Genomic DNA, 20028 nt, shown 5'->3' with positions numbered 1-20028 from the left:
ATCCACATGTAGAGAAATGTTGGCTACTCGCTGTGCAGATGTGGCTGCTGACAGATCAGAGCTGAGGTCACGACGGTGAACCAATCCCTGCGCTCGGTTTACTAATCTGCTCGCACAAATTTCCACATCAATATTTTGTCCCCCTAAAATATAATCAACAAATAAATGATGATTATTAAAAGTTTTATTTTGAAATGCAGCGCTGTGTCAGGTGTGGATGAGACCGTCGGGACTCATTTCTGTGTCGGACACAAACGTTGAGCCCAGTGAAGAAGACTTCTACACACAGGACGTCACCTCAAATCACTTTATTTACTGCTCACGTTGGGTAACATTTCATTGTTTATTTTCTAGAAAACTTCAGTCTGTTGTTCTCTGTGGGTTACTGCTGGGGGGCGGAGCCGGCTGCTGTGATTGGTCAGCAGGGACACGGCGTGCCGGCGTCCAGCTCCACCGTCAATCCTTTACTCAGGAGGAACGCTTCCTGTTTGGGTTCACGCCCGAGGAACTTCCTCAACATCTCAGAGGCGTCCTCGGAGCCGCCGGGCCGCAGGATGAACTTCCTGTAGTCCAGACCCACCTGGAGGACCAATCAGGGGACAGCAATTCACAGTCAGTCAAAATCTACATCAAAGTCCTGAACTCATAGTGGCTCTGTCCTGCTGTCCCTTTAGGTCTTTGCGCTAAGTATAATAACAACATCTACATTATCCATGTGTGCCTTTTAAAATGATCTACGAGATTCTAACGGATCTCTATTTTGACATGTGGAACCGGAACAGAGCCCACGTGTAACGGCAGCATACACAGATCATCATCGGTCTGACAGGAGAACGCTTTCCCCAAAATACCACCAAACATTCTTTGTTCTCTGTTTTCATGCTAATGTATGCACCTGACTCCCGCTGTAGAAATCAAACTAGTAGAATCCCTCCACGCTGTGATTTTATCAGACTTTGGTCTGATCGGTGGTGTCGCCCTAAATCTGACCTGTGATCAGCAACAACAGTGACGTCTGTCCTACGTTTTGCTTCAGTTTGTTTATGATCTCTCATTTGTTGTCTGTTTACGTGTATTTTCCTTTTTGGGAGAAGCACATTGTATTGCATCATTGTGTATGAAATGTGCTTTATAAATAAAGTTGTACCATTGTTAATGTAGGCAGGATTAAGAACACAAACGTTAGCTAGGACGAGATGGTTGCAGCTGCACAGGTCGACTTACAGAAATAACAAAAGATAAGTAAACTTCATCTGCACAGCAGCGTTCAACAACATGAGAAACACAAGTTCACATGAATAGGATTCCAAAAAGAGAAAAACTAAATAAAACAGAAGATAAAAATAAGCTGCCTGATCTGAGATCTGAGTCGTCGAGCTGACTGAAGATAAGCGCTTCAGCTGTCCTTTCATTCTTAACATAGGATTTTGTAGACCTCTGCTCTGGTTTGTGGTCTTTAACAATTCTTTCTGTTTTATCTTCGTTATATAAAAACCTCTAACGGACACGGCCTGTGTGTCCACTGAAAACTCGTCATATACTGGATTATTTGTCCATGTTGTTATCATAAGGCCACAGTCTCCTCAGCCGTGTGTTCTGGGATCTGACCTTGGGGTTCATGATTCCCTCCTGTTTGAAGCGAGCGAAGAACATGTCCATGGAGAACACCTCGCTCCACAGGTAACCGTAGTACTGAGCATCGTAACCGCCGGCCAGGTGCCCGAAGGTCGCCGGCATGTTGGTTCCTACAGAGAAAGGTCAAAGGTCAGAGACGAGGAGGACGAGGAGGACGAGGCGGACGAGGCGGAGGAAACCAGACAGCGGTGAGTTTGGAGGTTCGGTTATTTTCGGGGGAACTGTCCAAAAAAGAAATGGTTATTTTTGTTACTTAATTCGAAGGCTTATCACTTTGCGTCCACTACATTTATTTCCGTATATGATACCACCATAACTTCTGTTGGAATCTGAATATAGATTTCAGATCAAAGTGGCACTAGGTGGAGCCTCTTGTGTCTCACTGATAAATGTTTTGGTTTTCTTGGTGTAGAACCTCTGTGCATATTCATTTATTTATCTATAAGCATTTAAAAGGTGACCTGGAGACGCAGGGATTCCCAGGACGTCCTGACAGAGACGTCCGTACTCCTCTGCCGCGTCGAGTCCGTTCCTGGTGTGCAGAGCCTGATCCACTTTAGCCAGGACGATCTGCCTCAGGTTAAACAGACCTGCAGGAGAGTCGCGGTTACCATGACAACAGTGAAACGAGTGTTTCGCAGAAACAACAGTACGACTTCCTGTTCGGTACCCACCGGTGTTGGCGAGGCGGGACTTGATGAGTTTGTCGAGCAGCTCCTCAGGGATGGCGTTGCCGGTCTTGTAGTGTCTGGACATCCTCTGCAGAGGCTCCCTCTCCCAAACCCAGTTCTCCAACATCTGAGACGGAGCCTCCACAAAGTCCCGCTCCACGTGAGTCCCGCTGAACATGGCGTAGTCCGCCTGCAAACACACAGACACACAGCCAATCAGGAATCACATCCTTCTGGGGTCAACAGTCAAATACTGAAACTTCATGTATGTTTTCAATGAATTGAGTCGAAGTTTACTTTGTGAAACTCATCAGTTAGTCCTCATCCTAAACTCTCTGAACACAAACAAGTAAAGATCTGTAACTTTCTATAGTAAACGTCTTTACAATACTGTGCTGTCTAACACTGACTGACTAACAGTGCTGAGTTAGCATATTATCACCTGCGACGGGTGGACACAGAGCTAACGTTAACTAGCTACAGCTGATAAAATTAGACTAGCTATCACTTCACTGGACATGAGAAGCTGCTTCTGCCTGAAATCAAGGACCCCTTGTTTCAAAAAGGACGAAGGCTTTCGAAGGTAAATCTGCCGCCGTTATTACAGTAAACTGCACCCACGGCCCGCTCCAACAGAAAGCTCGACAGGTGTAGCAACAGTAACTACAGGTGAAGGTGTGTGTTTATCAGCTGACCTCGGCGCAGAGTTGGTGCATGACGTGGCCGAACTCGTGGAAGTACGTCTCCACCTCGTCGTGCTGCAGGAGCGACGGGGCGTCGGCCGTCGGCTTGCTGAAGTTGGCCACCATGGCCGCCACCGACATCTGCCGCGTGCCGTCGGGCAGCAGACAGCCGGGCTGGAGGCCGAAGCAGGCGGCGTGACCGTACTTACCCTCCCTGCACAGGACAGGTACGAGAGGGGACACTGAGAACACCTGGAGACTTCTAGTCACATCTACACCCTAAAACAACATGGTGCTTTCTGCCGTCCCGCGACCCCGCCTGCTGAGCCCTCACCTGGGGTACAGGTCCAGGTAGAACTGGCCGACCACCTGACCACTGCTGCGGTCCTTCACACAGTACAGAGTGACGTCCGGGTGCCAGACGGCGGCTCCGTCCACCAGCTCGAAGGACAGACCCAGAAGCTCCTGGTAGATGTCCAACAGACCCTGAGTCACCACCTCCATAGGGAAATACTCCTTCAGCAGGTTCTGGTCCACAGCGTACTGCGTCTCCTCCACCTGAGGGGAGGAGGAGGAGGAGGAAGAAGAAGTAGAGATAAAAGTTACTGTCACACAGGAACAGAACACACGGAATGAAAGAAGCTTTTGTGTTTGACTGCAGGACGTAAACAGCATCAGATTTAAACTCTCTTCATCTCTGACCTCCTGCTGCAGCTTCATGTGAAGATGAGATCATATTGTTCAAGATTCATTCGTTTGTTTTGTTGCGTTTAGGTGCTTTTATGTTTTCTGTGTCTGTCTTTTAACATCTTTGGACCATGTCGGAAACAATAGTTCTTCTTGTGTGTTTTGAAGGTCCATCAGTGAATCAAAGACCTGGAGTCCTGGAGCTGCTGGATTCGCTCCGTCTGTAGGAGCTTCGTCTCTCTGATCTTTGTGGCTCCACCTGCAGCAGCAGGTGGCTCAGGTGTGCAGCTCTTACCTGGGTCATGAAGTAGCGGGTGTCCCAGGCGTGCAGCTCTCCGTTGAAAGGCAGATTTCTCTTCTGACACTCCTTCTCCTTCAGTTGGAGGATGACCGCGCGCTCTTCGTCACCCAGCGGCTTCAGTTTACGGGCCAGCTCCTCTGAAGACGCAACACAGAGAGAAAAGTTCACGTTTCACTTCTGGAAGTTTCGTTGAACTTTGAACTCTGGATCAGATGACAGAAAACATTATATGACATTATTCTATCCAAACCGTGACGTGAATATTTTCAACATTAAACAATGACAGTAACAAAAAGGCCAAACATGTTTTCCTTCCTTCAGTCGCCATTTTCAGTCTCATAGAGTCCGTTTTCCCATTTTGCCCCAGTTGTGCTTCTTGTAGTCTCAAGATCTTTCTTCATTATCAGCCGTTGGTTCTATCTTCCTCCAGTTCCTCCTAAGAGCTTTTCTACTTTTTGAACCAAAGACCTGTCGTTTCCCATCACAGACCTTTATATCCTGGTACCTGTTGTAGCTTTACAACCATCTCCCAAAACAGAGTTACTTGAAATGATTCAAACTCTCTCCAACATTCAACATCAGCTCTTACATATTCAGTTGAGTGTTCATCACTAATGTTCAGTCCTTCACAGAAAGCAAAACCACGTCTTCTGTTACTTTCCTTAAACATTCAGTTTCTCTCTGCAGCTCACTCACCCAGGAAACCGGCCACCTTCTTTCCAGATTTGGCCATGTTCATCTCCAGGACGAAGTCAGCGTGGGTGGTGAAGCTGAGCACGGAGCTTTTCTGAGCCCGAAGCTCCACCAGCTCCTTCAGGATGGCCGAGTTCTCCTGAAAACACACACATGAAGGTGTTAATAGATCATTCCATTCTGACTTTGTTTAGTGATGCCAGCATGTTCCCAGATCTCAGATATGAGCTTGTTGGGTACAGTGTCATTATTATAATATAGTGTTATTATCACTGATAGAGATGATGGACATAACTACCAAATAAGAGCCAAGTTGTAATAAACAGGAATGATCCTTTAATTAAAACGATATTTAACATGCAAACATAAAAACCAGCTCAGTGATGAATTCAAGAAGAATCTGAGGAGGGAAGCCGAGCTCTAAGTCCACTGTTTGGAGTCTAAGTGTTCCACCAACATATTAGCGGCTCTGTTCTCAGAACAGCTTTACACTCACAGCATCCTGACTCTCGTTCTTCCCATCATGAAACCCTGCTCACTATCTAAACGTCTGAAACTCTTACAGCTGATGACAGACAGTGTTCGTTTCCCGCCTCACCTCTTTGCAGCGGGAGTTGAACGCCTCCTCCAGCTTCCTGCGGGTTTCTGGGACGAAGCACTTCTTCATGGTGGGGAAGTAATGAGGATACTTCAGGGTGACCTTCAGCTTCTCTCCATCCCTCTCCAGAGAGCTCAGGAAGTCCTCGGGGAGGCCGCCTGAAACCAACACGTTTAATACTCAAGAGAGGAAAAACCAGGTCAGACTGTCGCAGGTCCAGGACCGGCGGACTCACCCAGCTCGTCTCTGGTGAAGGACAGACTGGTGGTGTCCTCGTTCAGGTTCTTGTTGAAATCGATGCACAGGTTGCTCAGCTTCTTCTTGATGGTCTTGATCTCCTGTTACAGCAGAGTGAAGGTGGATCAGAGTCTAATGCCTCTACCTGACACCAGAGACCACAAAATAAGATTACAGTTACACTGACAGGGGACTTAATCCATGTAGCCCACTGATCCCACTCAGCCATCCGCAGATAATAGTTCCTCTTAACTACTCAAATAAACGTACTTTAATACACAGATATCCTGCATGTTAAAGCTCCACAACGTTGGTCCCGAGCTAATCTGCAGGATCAGGATCAGCTGTTCTGTTTCAAGCAGTTGAGAGCTTCAGAAAGCTTCGTTACCTCCTCACTTCGCTGTAGTTATTAAGGAAAAACTGGACAACAATGTTATCTGGAATAAATATAAGATGGTGGACATGTTTAATCTCTCTGCATGAGGAATGATGGTGGGCGGTGGTGTTCTAAGGGTGGAGAGAACTTGTGGCTGAGAGAGCTTCAGTCTCCCGGGATAATAAAGGTTCAGATCAGGAAGCAGCTCCACCTCTTGTGTCTCTCTGAGCAGGTGGAGGCCGTTTCTCTTCCCCAGTTTGATCAGTCGCTCCATGTAACGTTTGGACTCTGCAGTGAGGCTGTCGCCGTCGACTTTCTTCTGTAGACAGAAAGAACAAGAAACCTTTAGAAACCAGGACGCTGTGAGGAGACCTGAAACAGGTCCAAGTGATCTGCAGATCCTGGACTTCTAGACTAGATCCTGCAAATAAGAGGTCTCTATTCAAAGAGACAAAACAAGTGAAAACCTTGTTTGGAACTTGACTGTCGTTGCTTTTGAATATTTTAATTGCTGCTAAATCATTTTGATCTTTGACTGTACAGTTTATTTCTGAACACATGAGCACCGGCCCTGACTGTGACCCAGGCCGCTGGGACGCGTTTCTGATCAACAGGATTACACTGTTTTGGTTTACCAGAAACCGCTGTCACATATTTCTAGAATATTTCATTTTAATATTTCTCCAAAGGACACCAAATTAGCTTTGCACATCCAGTACGCTCTTGAGGTTTTCTGGCTTCCCGGGTGCTTCGGGTTGGAGATTCTTTGGGTCTGAGTTTACTTACGAGGACATTTGATTACAGTCCGATGTTCTATTATTGTCACTTTAATGAGTTTGTGAAAAACTCACTGAGAGTTCAGTGATGAGAAGAAGCCAAATCTTCGATGGGGACATGGGGGGGACCAAAGACTAATGACAGACATATCGACCAATCATCTATCTGTCTGCTGATTGGACGTCAGCTCACCTCCAGAGCGACGATCCTCTGGTAGACGTCCTCCCTCATGCTCATCTCCACATCGAACTCGGACAGACGCTTGTCGGCGTCGGTGCTCGCAGCTCGGACTTCTTTACAGGGAGACACGTGCTGCGGGAAGTCCAACATGTTCCTCTGGACTGAGATACAGGGGGCGGGGTCAGACATGAGAGGGGCGGGGCCAGACATGAGAGACACCAGTCACTAAGATGGATTTCCTGAACTGCATCCAACAGGATCTAAGGTGACTCGAGCTGCAACTATAGTTATTATATCAGAATCGGAAATACTTTATTTTTACAAGTAAGAAAAAACAAGAAAACAAACAGGAGCGACTGTAACAGGCTGCATGAACACTACTTGTCATTCTTGATTAATCTACTGATCATTTCTTTGATTTAACATCATAATTTACTCTTTAAAATGTTAGAAATGACAAATTCCTTCTCATCCCGTCTTCAAATTGCTAATTTATTATCTATATATTATTATTCTGATCGACAGCTTCAAACTAAATATTCTATTAAAAATGGTGCAAGCAAAACCTCACTTCACTTCATTGAAGCTGTAAGTTTTATTCTTAAAATCAACAAATAACTGTCACCAGGACAAGAAATGTAAAAACTAATCTCAATAACAAGTAATAATAATAAGTTCAATTCTTCTTCACAATTGCAATGAGGGATTTAGCATTTTGATTTAGCATCTAATGATTTCAACATATTATTTATGAACATTTTGCGAAAGTATTTCATTGTTTTTCTTCTTTTTGTGGCTGAGAAGGGAAAGCTAATTTTCCCTCTCACAGACTCATAGTTCCAGTGTTCCCTCCTGCAGCAGCAGCTGAAGGCTTCCAGCTGCCTCCACAAAGCTTCTGTCTCTATTGTCGCAGCAGCAGCAGCTGAACCAGCTGCTTTCTCTACAAACTGCTGATGAGTCTTTACCATCACATACTGATTCTGCTGACTCAGAGCTTTACTGCGAAGCTCACAAAGGACAACCAACCTGAGCGTGCGGTCAGGTTCGTGCTGTGTTCGACCTCTTTACATTCAGGTTTGTCATCCGTCAACTGTACAAACTGCAGAAATATCTGGAGGGTACATATGAATCCTAAAAACCTCTGTGCTCGCCTGTGACGCTGTTGTTGCAGGTATAAAGATGAAGTCTGGTGATATTTTATATGTTTCTTCATGTTCAGACTCAAAGCAGCAGCGAATGTATTGTGTGTGTATGTGTCACAGGCTGATACAACTTCCTCTGTGACAAATATGTCTTCTTCTTTGAACCACTTTAACCTCCTAAGACCTGGCTTCCACATGCGTGGACATCACATTTTGGGTTATACCATATACTTAATTCTGCTTATATGGAAATTCAAAATTGTCCCCGTATGCGGAACTACATCATGTCAACAGATGATGCTTAGTTTTTATACTTATCAGGCCCCAATAAGCCCAAATAGCAAAGAGAAATTAAGACAGAGCTTGGGTCTTAGGAGGTTAAGTCGTTGGATTATTGTCAGTTTGAAGTTTTCAGTCACAGACATTTATTTGTAAAACTCTTGGTCGTGCGTTCAAGAACACTCTGCTGCAACATATTACAGCCTCTATGTCTGCTTATTGTGGATCTCCTACCACTTAGTTTAACCATGTCGTGTTCGTCAGCAGCAGATTATGAAATCAGAGTTCCCTTGAACACACCGCCAAGAGCAGTTTTCAAACCAGTCCCTGCTCTTAACTGCACTGTCACATTACAGCAGCGTAACTTTTACAAAAACTAAACTTCAGTGAACATCGACTGTGATGGATTCTGTCTCTGCTACAAGTTTTACATGTTTCATAAAGTAAAACTGGAAATCCATTGAAAGCTAAACTAAACCTGTTGGAATGATCGGCAGAAATTTAACATCATGTACACAAGTTGTGCTTAATGGTTTTAAAGACAACTTGTAGTGTACATTTTTTAAAATAGAGATCTTGTTGATGAATGAGTCCAAGAAATACAGTTACCTTTCACTGCACAGGGAGAGTGTTGTTGTAAATTCATGTAATGACTTATTACTTTGAAATAACATACAAGGTTCAAAGGTTCATTACAAAAATGGAAATATGTATAACAGGTATGAGTTGGTGTCCTGTCTCTGACACTATACGGACTCTGAATGACGTCTGTTTTATATGACGTACTGTGCAGGACAGACTTACAGATGAATATCCTCAGAACATATGAGCTCTCAGCAGCTTCACAGGACGCAGAGACACGCTGTTGATTGGTGGATACTGACCGGTGTACTCGACCTCCACGTCAGCGAGGGCCTTCACCGTGTTCTCGAAGGTGACGCTGTCGAGGTCCAGCGCTCCGACGCGGTCGTACACCTTCTTGGTGTTGCCGATGAGCTCGTCAGAGAGCTGCTGGATCTGCTCGGGGTTCAGGTCCCAACGCAGCCGGTTGTCAGAGCAGACCGGCACCGGGCTGCCAAACACCACCTCACCTGGGACAACAAGAAGCAGGACGAGACAAAACGGGACATTAAAAGGACAGGAAATGACAATTAAAGATGGGACAACAAGACAGGTCAGTGGTGGAAGAAGCATTCATAAAAAGTAGCAATACCACGGCGTAAAAATACTCCGTTACTGTCCTGCATTCAATACTGAAGTAGTATCAGTGAAATGTACTGAAAGTATAAAAAAGTAAGTACTTAAATACTTGTAGGGCAGATTGTTTCATTACAATATATTTTATACTATTGGAATATTATTACCGATACATTAACACATAAGTAGCATGTTAATGTCACAGCTGGTTGAGGTTAGACTTCTTTTAATTTCATATAGTTTTGGCTACTTTAATCTATGATGCGTCAGAAGTTGATCATGTGTCTCAACTGTCAGATAAAGGTAGTGAAACAGAAGTATAATGTAGCATAAAAATACTCAAGTACCTCAAAATTGTACTTAAGTACAGCATTTGAGTAAATGTTACTTTCCACCGCTGTCAGAATAAGGTACAGGCATCTATATTTGTTTTTGATGATGACACCATCTTCTTTGATGTACATGTCAATTTCTATAACTATTTTCTTCCAAAATGTATTCGACAGCGGACAAAACCAAAATATATATAACTACATGAAGTATTTTTACTGCACTCCACAACAGTTTGAAGAATTGATGCATTATATTTAGATTGTATGAAAAGTGATAAATGTGGTTTGGTGGATCAGCAGAAATCTGCCAAATTCATAAGCAGAATGTGACCTTTTAGAAAAGGTATTTAGTTCTGTTTAACGAGGTAATGTATTTGGCAGCAAGCAGCGTTGACTTTAAATTGACATATTCATAATAGAGTTTGGCGCACTTCTTTCATATATGTATGACAGAAACGTCGGGAGATTGGTAATCCATCTGTAATCCATGGTGTCACCTGGAATAGCAGTTTCTCCATTCAGGAACAACACATTGCTCAACACTTAGTTAGCTCCGTGAATAAGCACAGTGAGCTAGCTAACACTGAACATGCTACATAAAACAGGAGAGAATCAAGGCAGAACTGCGGAGAAACGAGAAGACACCATTATAACACACCGTCTTTCTCTTGCCTTGTATATACTCAACCGACAGCTAACGTAAAAATATAGTTCTGGGGAAATTTAATTAATTGGCTCAAGTAGTAACGCTACTCTACAGCGCAGCAGCTAAACTAGCTAACGTTAGCGCTAAGACTTTCGTTAGCTAAAACAGTCTCAGTGATCAAAGCTAATTAACTCTAAATGATCACAGAGACAGTCAGAGAGGAAACATGGCGGCCACATTAAAATGATTCAGTTTCATTAAAAACATCAGAATATTACTCACCTGTCGGCCCCATGGTTCAGATATTGAATGAAGGTTCGTTAGGTCCGTGTGGTTAACTGTCAGGAACCTCTGTGGAGGAGGATTAAAGCAGCTACAAAAGAAAAACTACACTTCCGGGAAAACATTTCAAAGTAAAACCCTAACCCTAACCTTTTTTTTTCAGCAAAACTGACCAAATATAAATATATATATATATATATATATATATATATTGCACTATCCTGAACATTTTTTGATAAGAATTCATATTTCATTTCACTTATTCTACATATTAAAATGCATTTCACGCTTTTCTATATGTAGTATGTGTATGTATTACATTTATATCACATTTATACTATACATATTACAACCAAAGAAATACTTGATTTTTGAGGCTGATATTGGTATTTGACAGTTGAAAAAAATCTGTTAGTGTTTTTTCATTAATTGGTTATTATAAAATAATGACCAAGATATGTAGTGAGTGGAACATTTTACACTGTAAAAATCAACTTGTCAGTGCTCTCTGATGGACAAACTCTGTAATGGAGACACTATTTCTAAATTACCTCAAACATACCTGTGACATTTCTCCACTGACATTTGCTGGTTTTTAATTCAAGCTTTTCAATTTCGATTTCTTTCATGTTTTTTTCTACCACTGTTTCCCATGCTCTACTTATTTAAAATATAGCATTCTAGTATGATTTATGGTGAAGAAAAATTCTATCCTTGTGCCGTAAGTCTTATCTCGTCTTATCTTACATGTATAAGACTAAAAAAAAAAAGCTTCGCAAGTGTTTTATTCTGAAGGCAAATTTGCCAATCTTCCGGTATATTCCAGTTGTTACTGATAACTTGACACCAACCACACCACACCGGCGCCTATGCATGACGACATAACTCCGCGACAAGCTAATTGGCTATCTGAGTGACGGCTACGATTACTCGAAGGAGCGGAGCTAACGTCAACTATCCGTTACCGGGCTAATCTACACCTGACATACAGAGACAGCTGGTAGGAAAAACACACTACTGTGTTATCATGTTGAATTTGGCAGCATGACAGTTTCATATATACGACAACACCGTTGCAGTCAACGGGATGTGATCAGCTAGCTAGATAGCCGTTAGCATCGTGCCGTTATGGAATGGAGAACACGTCACGCCAAGCCCCTTTCAAAACTCTGGCAATACAACATGACCTTGCTTCTGAGTAAAATTGTACTCCGGATAGAACGAAAGTTAAGACTTGTGATCAACTGACAACAACCACTCTTCAATTCGGCTTACTTAACATACCCCAAGTAACCTCTACATTAATACAATTACAGCTTTTAGTAGCGGGTTCGCCCAATGTTAACACACTCTGTCCCTCCCGGGATATAAAGAACAGTAGCGGGCAGTAGGTAGCGATTGGCGTAAATGAGAAATTCGTTGTTTAAGTGACATTCTGTTGAGATGAGCTGCTGCCCGATGAGTCAACTATATACCGACTTTTTCATAAAACATATAGCGTTAGGAGTTTCACCCATGCAACTCAATCTCGGTCTAACGCTTCCTTGCTGCTGCCGATGAGCAAGGCAGCGTCCAACCACAACTCACTCGTATTAACTTATTTTACAAGTTACGGTACGCAAAAGTGAACCTAACGTAAGCCAAGCGTACACCGTGTCTTGTTCTTGGCATGCTAGCAGTTGCTAGCAGGCTAAGTAATCAGCTAACTTGTCCATGGAAAATGATTTAAAGTTCAAAGTGACCTCATCAGAATGACCAGTGGTGGTTAAAACGTCACTTAAGCTAGCTTTGACCCACAGCTAGCTGATTGTCTGCTGACTATCAGTTGTTGCCGCTAGCTTGTTTGATCATGATTCATATACCAAGATGGCAAGTGTTAGCTTGCAGCTGTTAGCATTACTGAGACAGTCATGTCGAGTTAAACTTAGCATGAGTTGCTAGAATGTTCTACAAGCTAATGCTAAAGGGGGTGGCTACACTGAGTGTAATAACAGTGTGCTTCTGTCCGCGACACTGTGGTGGGAAGGAGGTTGTATCTAATGTGACAGTTTGTAAGTAACAGAAGTAATGATGTGTTTTTCATCTGTATAACATTCAATGACATGATAACAACTTGGCTAGCTAGCTGACTTTCTCTGCTGTCACCTGCAGGGTCCCTCTCCCTCAGTGACCACAGAGAGGTCTGATCCTCCGTCACCATGACAGACAACAAGCGTCTCGCCTTCTCCATCATCCAGTTCCTCCATGATCAGCTCCACTCAGGGAATCTGACCTCAGGGGCCCAGGAGAGTCTGGAGGGTGAGTCCTCCTCATACCACAGGAAACGGGACAGATACTGAACTAAAAACAGCAGGATGTGTATTGGATCAGCCTGAGGAGTCAGTCACATCACAGCTGCTGAGCCTGTTGTTGGGTCACGTTTGGGTTAATAGACCATCTTTGTGACCTGTATGGTAGATTCATTAACAGTAACTTCTATCATCTGTGCCCTTTGATATCAGCCCTTCGAGACATCAAGTCTATGTGATGGTTTTAGTACATATTTGCATAAACGAGTCATCAAGTTAAATCTTACTGAAATCTGTCAGAATAAGATCTTTTAAATAATTCATTTTTTCTTAAAAGTTACAGGATTGTGGTCAACCAAAGGAACAGATGATAAGGAAATCAATCAAAAACATTTTTCTATTCTTCTCTCAAAGCTCTCTGACTTTGTCCTGTGAGGTTTGTTTGTACAGAGTCACATTCATTAAACTCTCTTCACTGCACAAACGTATGTCACCTGTTCATGACGAGGTGTTCATGTTAGTGAGAGTTGATCTTTAGCTTTCCCCCCCGGGATCAATAAAGTATTTCTGATTCTGATTCTGATTAATTGTTGTCCTGAAGAGTTCAGCCGGCTCAGATCAGCTGTCACTAATTGATGTTACTTCAGAACAAAAGTAAACTTGTCTGTTTGTGTGTGTGTGAACTCGACCAAAGATCCTCTGTGAGGGAAGAAGCTCCACTCTGTTTGAGTTGTTGAACTACAGAAACACTCTGATTGTGCAGTGGTGTTACAGAGTGAGACATTGTCAATAAAACCATCAGCTGATCTCACGTCAGTTTCAAGAGTTAAAGTCAGTTAAACTTTCATTCACATAAGATTAATAATTAGCTGGATCATCTTAATAGTTTTGAATCAGGATTTGGATCAGATTTGTGTCTACAGCTGTGTAGAAACTAATATAAGTATCCGACTCAATATTAAAGGACTCTGATCGTGATCATGGCCAAAAAAACATGAGCGGGACATCCCTAACTGATAGGAATTTTGTCCCAGCTGCCCACCCCTAGATTCTGCTTCTTCAAACAAACCCAGATATGAGATGTAAGATGGTTGTTATCGTGATATTTGTTGTTTGAGAAATGACTCTGACTTGTCTCTTGTTGGACCCGTCGTAGTTTCCTCCGTCTTTAAAGTGAGCTTGTTGTTCTGCAGTCGCTGTTCAGTGTTTGGAGACGGCGTTTGAAGTTTCGACTGACGACCAGACCCTCGCCGTCCCCATGACGTTACCGGAGATCTTCGCCTCAGCTACCGCCAAGGTAGACAGCCTGTTTTAAGGATGAAATCCGGACAGCTGTCGTTCTTGTTGGAGGTGTTTTTGTGACGCATTTTCCAGGAAGCGTCTGACTTACAGTGTTTGTGTGTGTGTGGCAGCATCCAGTTGAGTCGCAGGTCAACAACAACTCCACCCAAAACTCCCTCACTGAGGACCAGAGAGCTGAGGCCGAGACACTAAAAACTGACGGTAAGACGATGATGAATACTGCTTCACAGTATTTTTGGCTGCTGGTTTCTTTTCTAAACTTTATTTGTCAGTAATAACGTCGCGTGTTTTGTCTCGACTGCAGGAAACGACCAAATGAAGGTGGAGAACTTCTCTGCTGCTGTGGAGTTTTATTCGAAGGCCATCACCATCAACCCTCAGAACGCCGTCTATTACTGCAACAGGTCAGTGTGCCGCGGGGACGCCTTCATCACTTTAACCATTTAGATCAAAGTGTTCTGCCTCCGCACTGGCGACAGTCCGTCACATCCTCGTGAACGTGACCACTTGAAGGAATTTCTTCAAATTTGGCTCAAATATGACTGAAGGATGAACTGATTTGATGGTCAAACTTAACGGTGGTTAACTTCACTGTGACCTCATAATGTCCATTATTCAACAACATGACTCAGGAACAGAAGCAGAGACTGTGACCACTTTGGACTCAAAGGTCAAAGGTCACTGTGACCTCTAAAGAGGTTTTTAGGCATACTTCAAGAATGAATTGGGCGACTCCAGATGTCACACACATGTTGACATATAGCTCTGTTCTGTAACACACACACACGATGGTCCAGACGCTGCTTGTTTGTCAGACAACATCAGTGTCCTCACTAACATGTCAACATGTCTCGTCCATTCGGCCTTTCACTTCCAGCCTCGTTCTGAATGTCCAGCATCATCTGAATCCAACGTGTTGGAGCGCCGAGCCTTCATGAAGCAAACCAGCTTTAGTCTGGAATAGACAAAGGAATAATACAACACGCTTCAGTATTAGTTTAGTTTATTACATTCATAGTCAGGGACCACATACAAAGAACATTGATCTCATACAGAAGAAGAGCTGTATTGAACCAGAGTTAGCTACTAGCTAATTTCCACAAAGTCATTAATACTAAATTCAGTCAAAGACCAGAACATATGAATCTCAGCCAGCCAGCGGAGCCCCCAACTGTCTGTCTCATGAACAGCATCGTCCCCCGCAGCGATCAGGTTCCACTGTAGCTCGGTCCAGCTGCTGCGTGTTGCACCTGTAAAGGGGTGAATACAGCTGGATAAGACGGTTCAAGTCAACTCACACTGGCCTCCGTCAGGAGGAAGAAGACTGAAGGAGAATTTTAAAAAGGGAGCCGATCACCACATTTACACCTCCAGATTTGGTCTGATTGCAATGTTGTCTTTCCAAGTCTTTGCTCCTCTATATTCTTACAGGTCACATGCTGATGTCAGCTGGGATCAGCTCCAGCCCCAACACCACCCTCCAAAGGGTAAGCGGGTACAGCTGATGAGTTGATGTGGTGTCTTTGTGTGTGCAGGGCTGCGGCGTACAGTAAACTGGGGAACTACGCAGGAGCAGTGCAGGACTGTGAGCAGGCCATCAGCATCGACCCAAACTACAGCAAAGCCTACGGGAGGATGGGGTAGGAAACGCCTCGCTCTCTCTGTGGTGGTTCGGCTGCAGCAACACAAGCAGAAGTATTAAAGGTCAGTTAATGTTCCTGACTCGAGCCCTGACGTGTTCGCTGTCCTCTGTTTGTGGTGTTTCAGTTTGGCTCTGGCCAGCCTCAACAAACACACAGAAGCAGCCAGTTACTATAAGAAAGCTCTGGAGCTCGACCCCGACAACGACACCTACAAGACCAACCTGAAGATCGCTGAGGAGAAGATGGAAACATCCAGTCCAGTAAGAACAGGAGAGATCCAGTGGAACCAGTGATAGTGATGGTAGTGGACTTACCTGTCTCTCTCTCTCTCTCTCTCAGACAGCAGGGATGGGGGGAGTAGATCTGGCCGGTCTGCTCAGTAACCCCGGCTTCATGAACATGGTGAGATGTCAATCCTTCATCTTCATCATCTGCTGTCACTGAAAGTGTCTTCAGCAGCGACAGCTGTGTTCTTGTCTTTATAGCTGTGGTTGATAATGATTGAACTCTGTGTAAAACGATATTATCGTATTATTTTTGCTGCCAGTGTGAACCCAGGACAACAAGTAACATCCTGTTCACTTCGTATCTTGGTGAGAACTCTTTGACTCACTGCGTCAGATCATCGTACAGTCATAACGTCGGCCGAGACACATGACAGACACGTCGGCCCCTGACCAATCGTAGCGCGCAGTCTTTCACGGTGTGCGTGATGTCATCAGGAAGGGGGTGCTAAAGACCGACGTCCAAGAAAGGGAATGTAAACAAACATGGCACCCGATGCGTTTGCTGTCATGGAGTTGAACGTTCACCAGCCGTTCGCTGCTAACATTAACTAGCTCACAACAAATGCGTCCAAATGGGATCATTTACCTCCAAGTCAGTGCAGCGATTAGCAAACTAGCTAGCTAACAACATCACTAATCGGAGGCAGATCATCATAATCACGCTGCTTATGTCATTATACAGATACAGCGCGTATATTAATACAATTATAGTAATCAATAAAACAAACAATAAACATTCTAAAAAATCTTTCAGTACCTCAGTGCAGTTTACTGCACCAGCAGCCGGCAGCTCAGAGGCTGTGACTGAAGGTTTGTGGTTTGTGGTTCAGTTTGAATGAACAGAGTTCATTGAGTTTCTGTGCGTCCGTCTCTCTGCAGGCGTCGTCTCTGATGAACAATCCTCAGGTCCAGCAGCTGTAAGTTGATTCAGTTTCTCAGTCAGTGTGTTTTAGTGTTTCCTCCTCTCTGGTTTGTTGAGCTGAACTTCCTGTCTCCTCTCTCTCCTCGCAGGATGTCGGGGATGATGTCAGGAGCGTACGGTGGGATGGGAGGAGGAGGTGTAGGAGGTGGTGTAGGAGGAGGTGTAGGAGGAGGACTAGGAGGAGGACTAGGAGCAGGACTAGGAGGAGGACTAGGAGCAGGACTAGGAGCAGGACTAGGAGCAGGAGGAGCAGCAGGAGGAGGAGGAGGAGGAGGAGGAGGGAGTGCGGCGGCACCTGGAGCTGCTGGACCCGCCGGACCCACTGGACCTGCTGGAGCCGGAGATTTATCAGGACTGATCCAGGCGTGCGTACCTCTTCTCATTTCATTTTGAGCTTCTCTCCGAGTGCCGCTTGATGATATTATCACCGTAGATGTGTTTGGTCGGTAGAGTTGGACGTTAAAGGGCTCTTTGCTGTTTGTGTTGCAGAGGTCAGCAGTTTGCTCAGCAGATGCAGCAGCAGAACCCAGAACTCATCGAACAGCTGAGGAGTCAAATCCGCAACCGAACGCCCAGCGCAGGAAACGAAGAGCAGCCATGACACTCAGATACAGTAAACACACACACAGACACAGACACAGACACAGACACACAGACACACAGACACAGACACAGACACACAGACACAGACACACACACACACACACACAGACACAGACAGACACACAGACAGACAGACACACACACAGACAGACAGACAGACAGACAGACAGACAGACAGACAGACAGACAGACACACACACAGACACAGACACAGACACACAGACACAGACACACACACACACACACACACAGACACACAGACACAGACAGACAGACACAGACAGACAGACACACACAGACAGACACAGACACAGACACACAGACACAGACACACAGACAGACACACAGACACACAGACAGACAGACACACACAGACACAGACACACAGACAGACATACAGACAGACACACAGACAGACACACACAGACACACACACACACAGACACACACACACAGACACACACACACACACACAGACAGACACACAGACACACACACACACACACACAGACACACACAGACACACACAGACACACACAGACACACAGACAGACACACACACACACACACACACACACACACACACACAGACACACACAGACACACAGACAGACACACAGACAGACACACAGACAGACACACAGACACACAGACAGACACACACACAGATCACGGTGTTCGTTTCAGATTCATCTCTTTTCGATATTTAATAAGAACAAAGAGGAGGCAAAGTCTGGTGTCCAACGTTCAGATCGAGAAGTACTCCGACCTTTTACTTCAGTAAAAGTAGTAATACCACAGTGTAGAAATACTCTGTTATATTTTGTATTAATAATCTGAATCTGCAACGTAGCTATAGCTGTCAAATAAATGCAGTGCAGTAAAAAGTTTCCCTCTGAGCTGTGGAGGAGCTGTCAGTCACAGCGCCCTCACAGAGCCCTGCTGTTTGGTCTTTTATTTTGGCGGTGATTAATCTTTGGTTTCCTCTCTCTGTTTCAGGTCGGACAGGTTTGTGTGTGGAGGCGAAGAGCTCGTTTGGATCATTTATAACCTGAAGGACTAAAAGGAAGTTGTTGTTTTTTTTTTGTTCCATCACTGAATAATTCCTGCACGAGAGAACGAGAGGCCTCCCGCCGTCATTCAGGAGCCACGTCACCAAAAACTACGCCCACTTCCTGCAGCTCTGTGTGGTTTTTAGGAGGAAGGATTTGATGTAACACTTTAATATCAAACACAGATTCATTCTAATAAGTCATGCTCTGATAGGAACATGGATCCCAGAACTTAAACAGCTTAAACCAGAAGATTTAAATTTCTTCTTAAAACTACACAGTGTAACTTTAAATACAATGTTTTTGTCCAGTACCTTGTTTATGGTGTGTGTGTGTGTGTGTGTGTGTGTGTGTGTGTGTGTGTGTGTGTGTGTGTGTGTGTGTGTGTGTGTGTGTGTGTGTGTGTGTGAGTGTGTGTCTCCTCGGTCACATGGAGCTGTGAGGAGGCAGCAGAGAGCTGAAACACAGTCTGGGAATTAAAAAGAGCATCTCAACATTTTACACCCTCCTCCTGTCTGATGTCTGTTGATTCACAGTTTGGACTCGTATCAAACAAATATTCTGCGCTTTTCCTGATCAGCAACTTTACAGAAAAACTGGCTCACTGACTCACAGTAGACCCACAGACACACTGCTGTATGATCCAAGTGTTTAAAGTACACATACGCAACGCTGGAGGAAGTATTCAGGTCCTGTACTGCAGTAAAAGTACTAATGCTACACTGTACAAATACTCTGTCACAGTAAAGGTCTTGCATGTACAATGTACCTTCAGTAAAAGTCTGAGTATAATCAGTCAGATGTCCTCCTGTGTCTGTCCCCCTGTGTCTGTGCTCCTGTGACTGTCCCCCTGTGATTTTCCCCCTGTGATTGTCCCCCTGTGACTGTCCCCCGTGTCTGTCCCCCTGTGACTGTCCCCCTGTGACTGTCCCCCTGTGACTGTCCTCCTGTGTCTGTCCTCCTGTGACTGTCCCCCGTGTCTGTCCTCCTGTGTCTGTCCTCCTGTGTCTGTCCCCCTGTGTCTGTCCTCCTGTTATAGATTCTGTCATTAGAGGATTATTCCTCCTCATTAATGTGAAGCAGGATGTTGCTGTTGGAGTTGAGGTGGAGCTCATTCTGAACTATCAGCTAATGATTATTAGCTCACTGTGGATGAATCAGCTGATTATTTCCTCCATTAATGGATCGATTGTTTGGTCACAATGACCCAGAGCC

General features: G+C 44.5%; 2 protein-coding genes across 3 annotated transcripts; one reads left to right on the top strand and one right to left on the bottom strand.

Annotated features, from left to right (window-relative positions):
- Positions 1–293: 293 nt before the first annotated feature.
- Positions 294–10773, bottom strand: thop1 (thimet oligopeptidase 1). Of its 2 annotated transcripts, XM_070908655.1 has the most exons (14): positions 10717–10773; positions 9144–9350; positions 6851–6999; positions 6093–6200; positions 5504–5606; positions 5269–5426; positions 4674–4809; positions 3972–4114; positions 3324–3547; positions 3002–3203; positions 2310–2496; positions 2097–2225; positions 1609–1745; positions 294–580 (listed from the first exon to the last, which is right to left on the bottom strand). In XM_070908655.1, the coding sequence occupies exons 1-14, from the start codon at positions 10727–10729 to the stop codon at positions 419–421; spliced, it is 2058 nt and encodes a 685-aa protein (XP_070764756.1). In that variant the 5' UTR covers positions 10730–10773; the 3' UTR covers positions 294–418. The 2 variants fall into 2 exon arrangements, with proteins under 2 accessions (XP_070764756.1, XP_070764755.1); XM_070908654.1 differs by having other exon boundaries at positions 2097–2496.
- An 838-nt stretch (positions 10774–11611) lies between these two features.
- Positions 11612–19321, top strand: sgta (small glutamine rich tetratricopeptide repeat co-chaperone alpha). Its single transcript, XM_070908590.1, has 12 exons — positions 11612–11716; positions 12868–13014; positions 14198–14301; positions 14417–14507; positions 14611–14710; positions 15842–15946; positions 16074–16209; positions 16289–16351; positions 17116–17153; positions 17248–17523; positions 17648–17771; positions 18761–19321. The coding sequence occupies exons 2-11, from the start codon at positions 12915–12917 to the stop codon at positions 17757–17759; spliced, it is 1125 nt and encodes a 374-aa protein (XP_070764691.1). The 5' UTR covers positions 11612–11716; positions 12868–12914; the 3' UTR covers positions 17760–17771; positions 18761–19321.
- The last annotated feature ends 707 nt before the right edge of the window (positions 19322–20028 follow it).

Source organism: Enoplosus armatus, chromosome 7 (genome assembly GCF_043641665.1).
Source record: "Enoplosus armatus isolate fEnoArm2 chromosome 7, fEnoArm2.hap1, whole genome shotgun sequence".
Classification (NCBI taxonomy): Eukaryota; Metazoa; Chordata; class Actinopteri; order Centrarchiformes; family Enoplosidae; genus Enoplosus; species Enoplosus armatus.
This window is presented reverse-complemented; position numbering and strand designations above follow the sequence as displayed.

Bases quoted from the DNA above. Each gene is read 5' to 3' on its own strand.
- thop1 (XM_070908654.1), bottom strand. The intron at 7,000-9,143 runs GTCAGTATCCAC...CCTGTATCTCAG, and splicing joins CGTGGAGGTCGAGTACACCG to TCCAGAGGAACATGTTGGAC. The intron at 1,746-2,096 runs GTCACCTTTTAA...CTTTCTCTGTAG, and splicing joins GGGAATCCCTGCGTCTCCAG to GAACCAACATGCCGGCGACC.
- sgta (XM_070908590.1), top strand. From the start codon at position 12,915: ATGACAGACAACAAGCGTCTCGCCTTCTCCATCATCCAGTTCCTCCAT. The intron at 14,302-14,416 runs GTAGACAGCCTG...TGTGTGTGGCAG, and splicing joins TCGCCTCAGCTACCGCCAAG to CATCCAGTTGAGTCGCAGGT. The intron at 15,947-16,073 runs GTAGGAAACGCC...GTGGTGTTTCAG, and splicing joins AAAGCCTACGGGAGGATGGG to TTTGGCTCTGGCCAGCCTCA.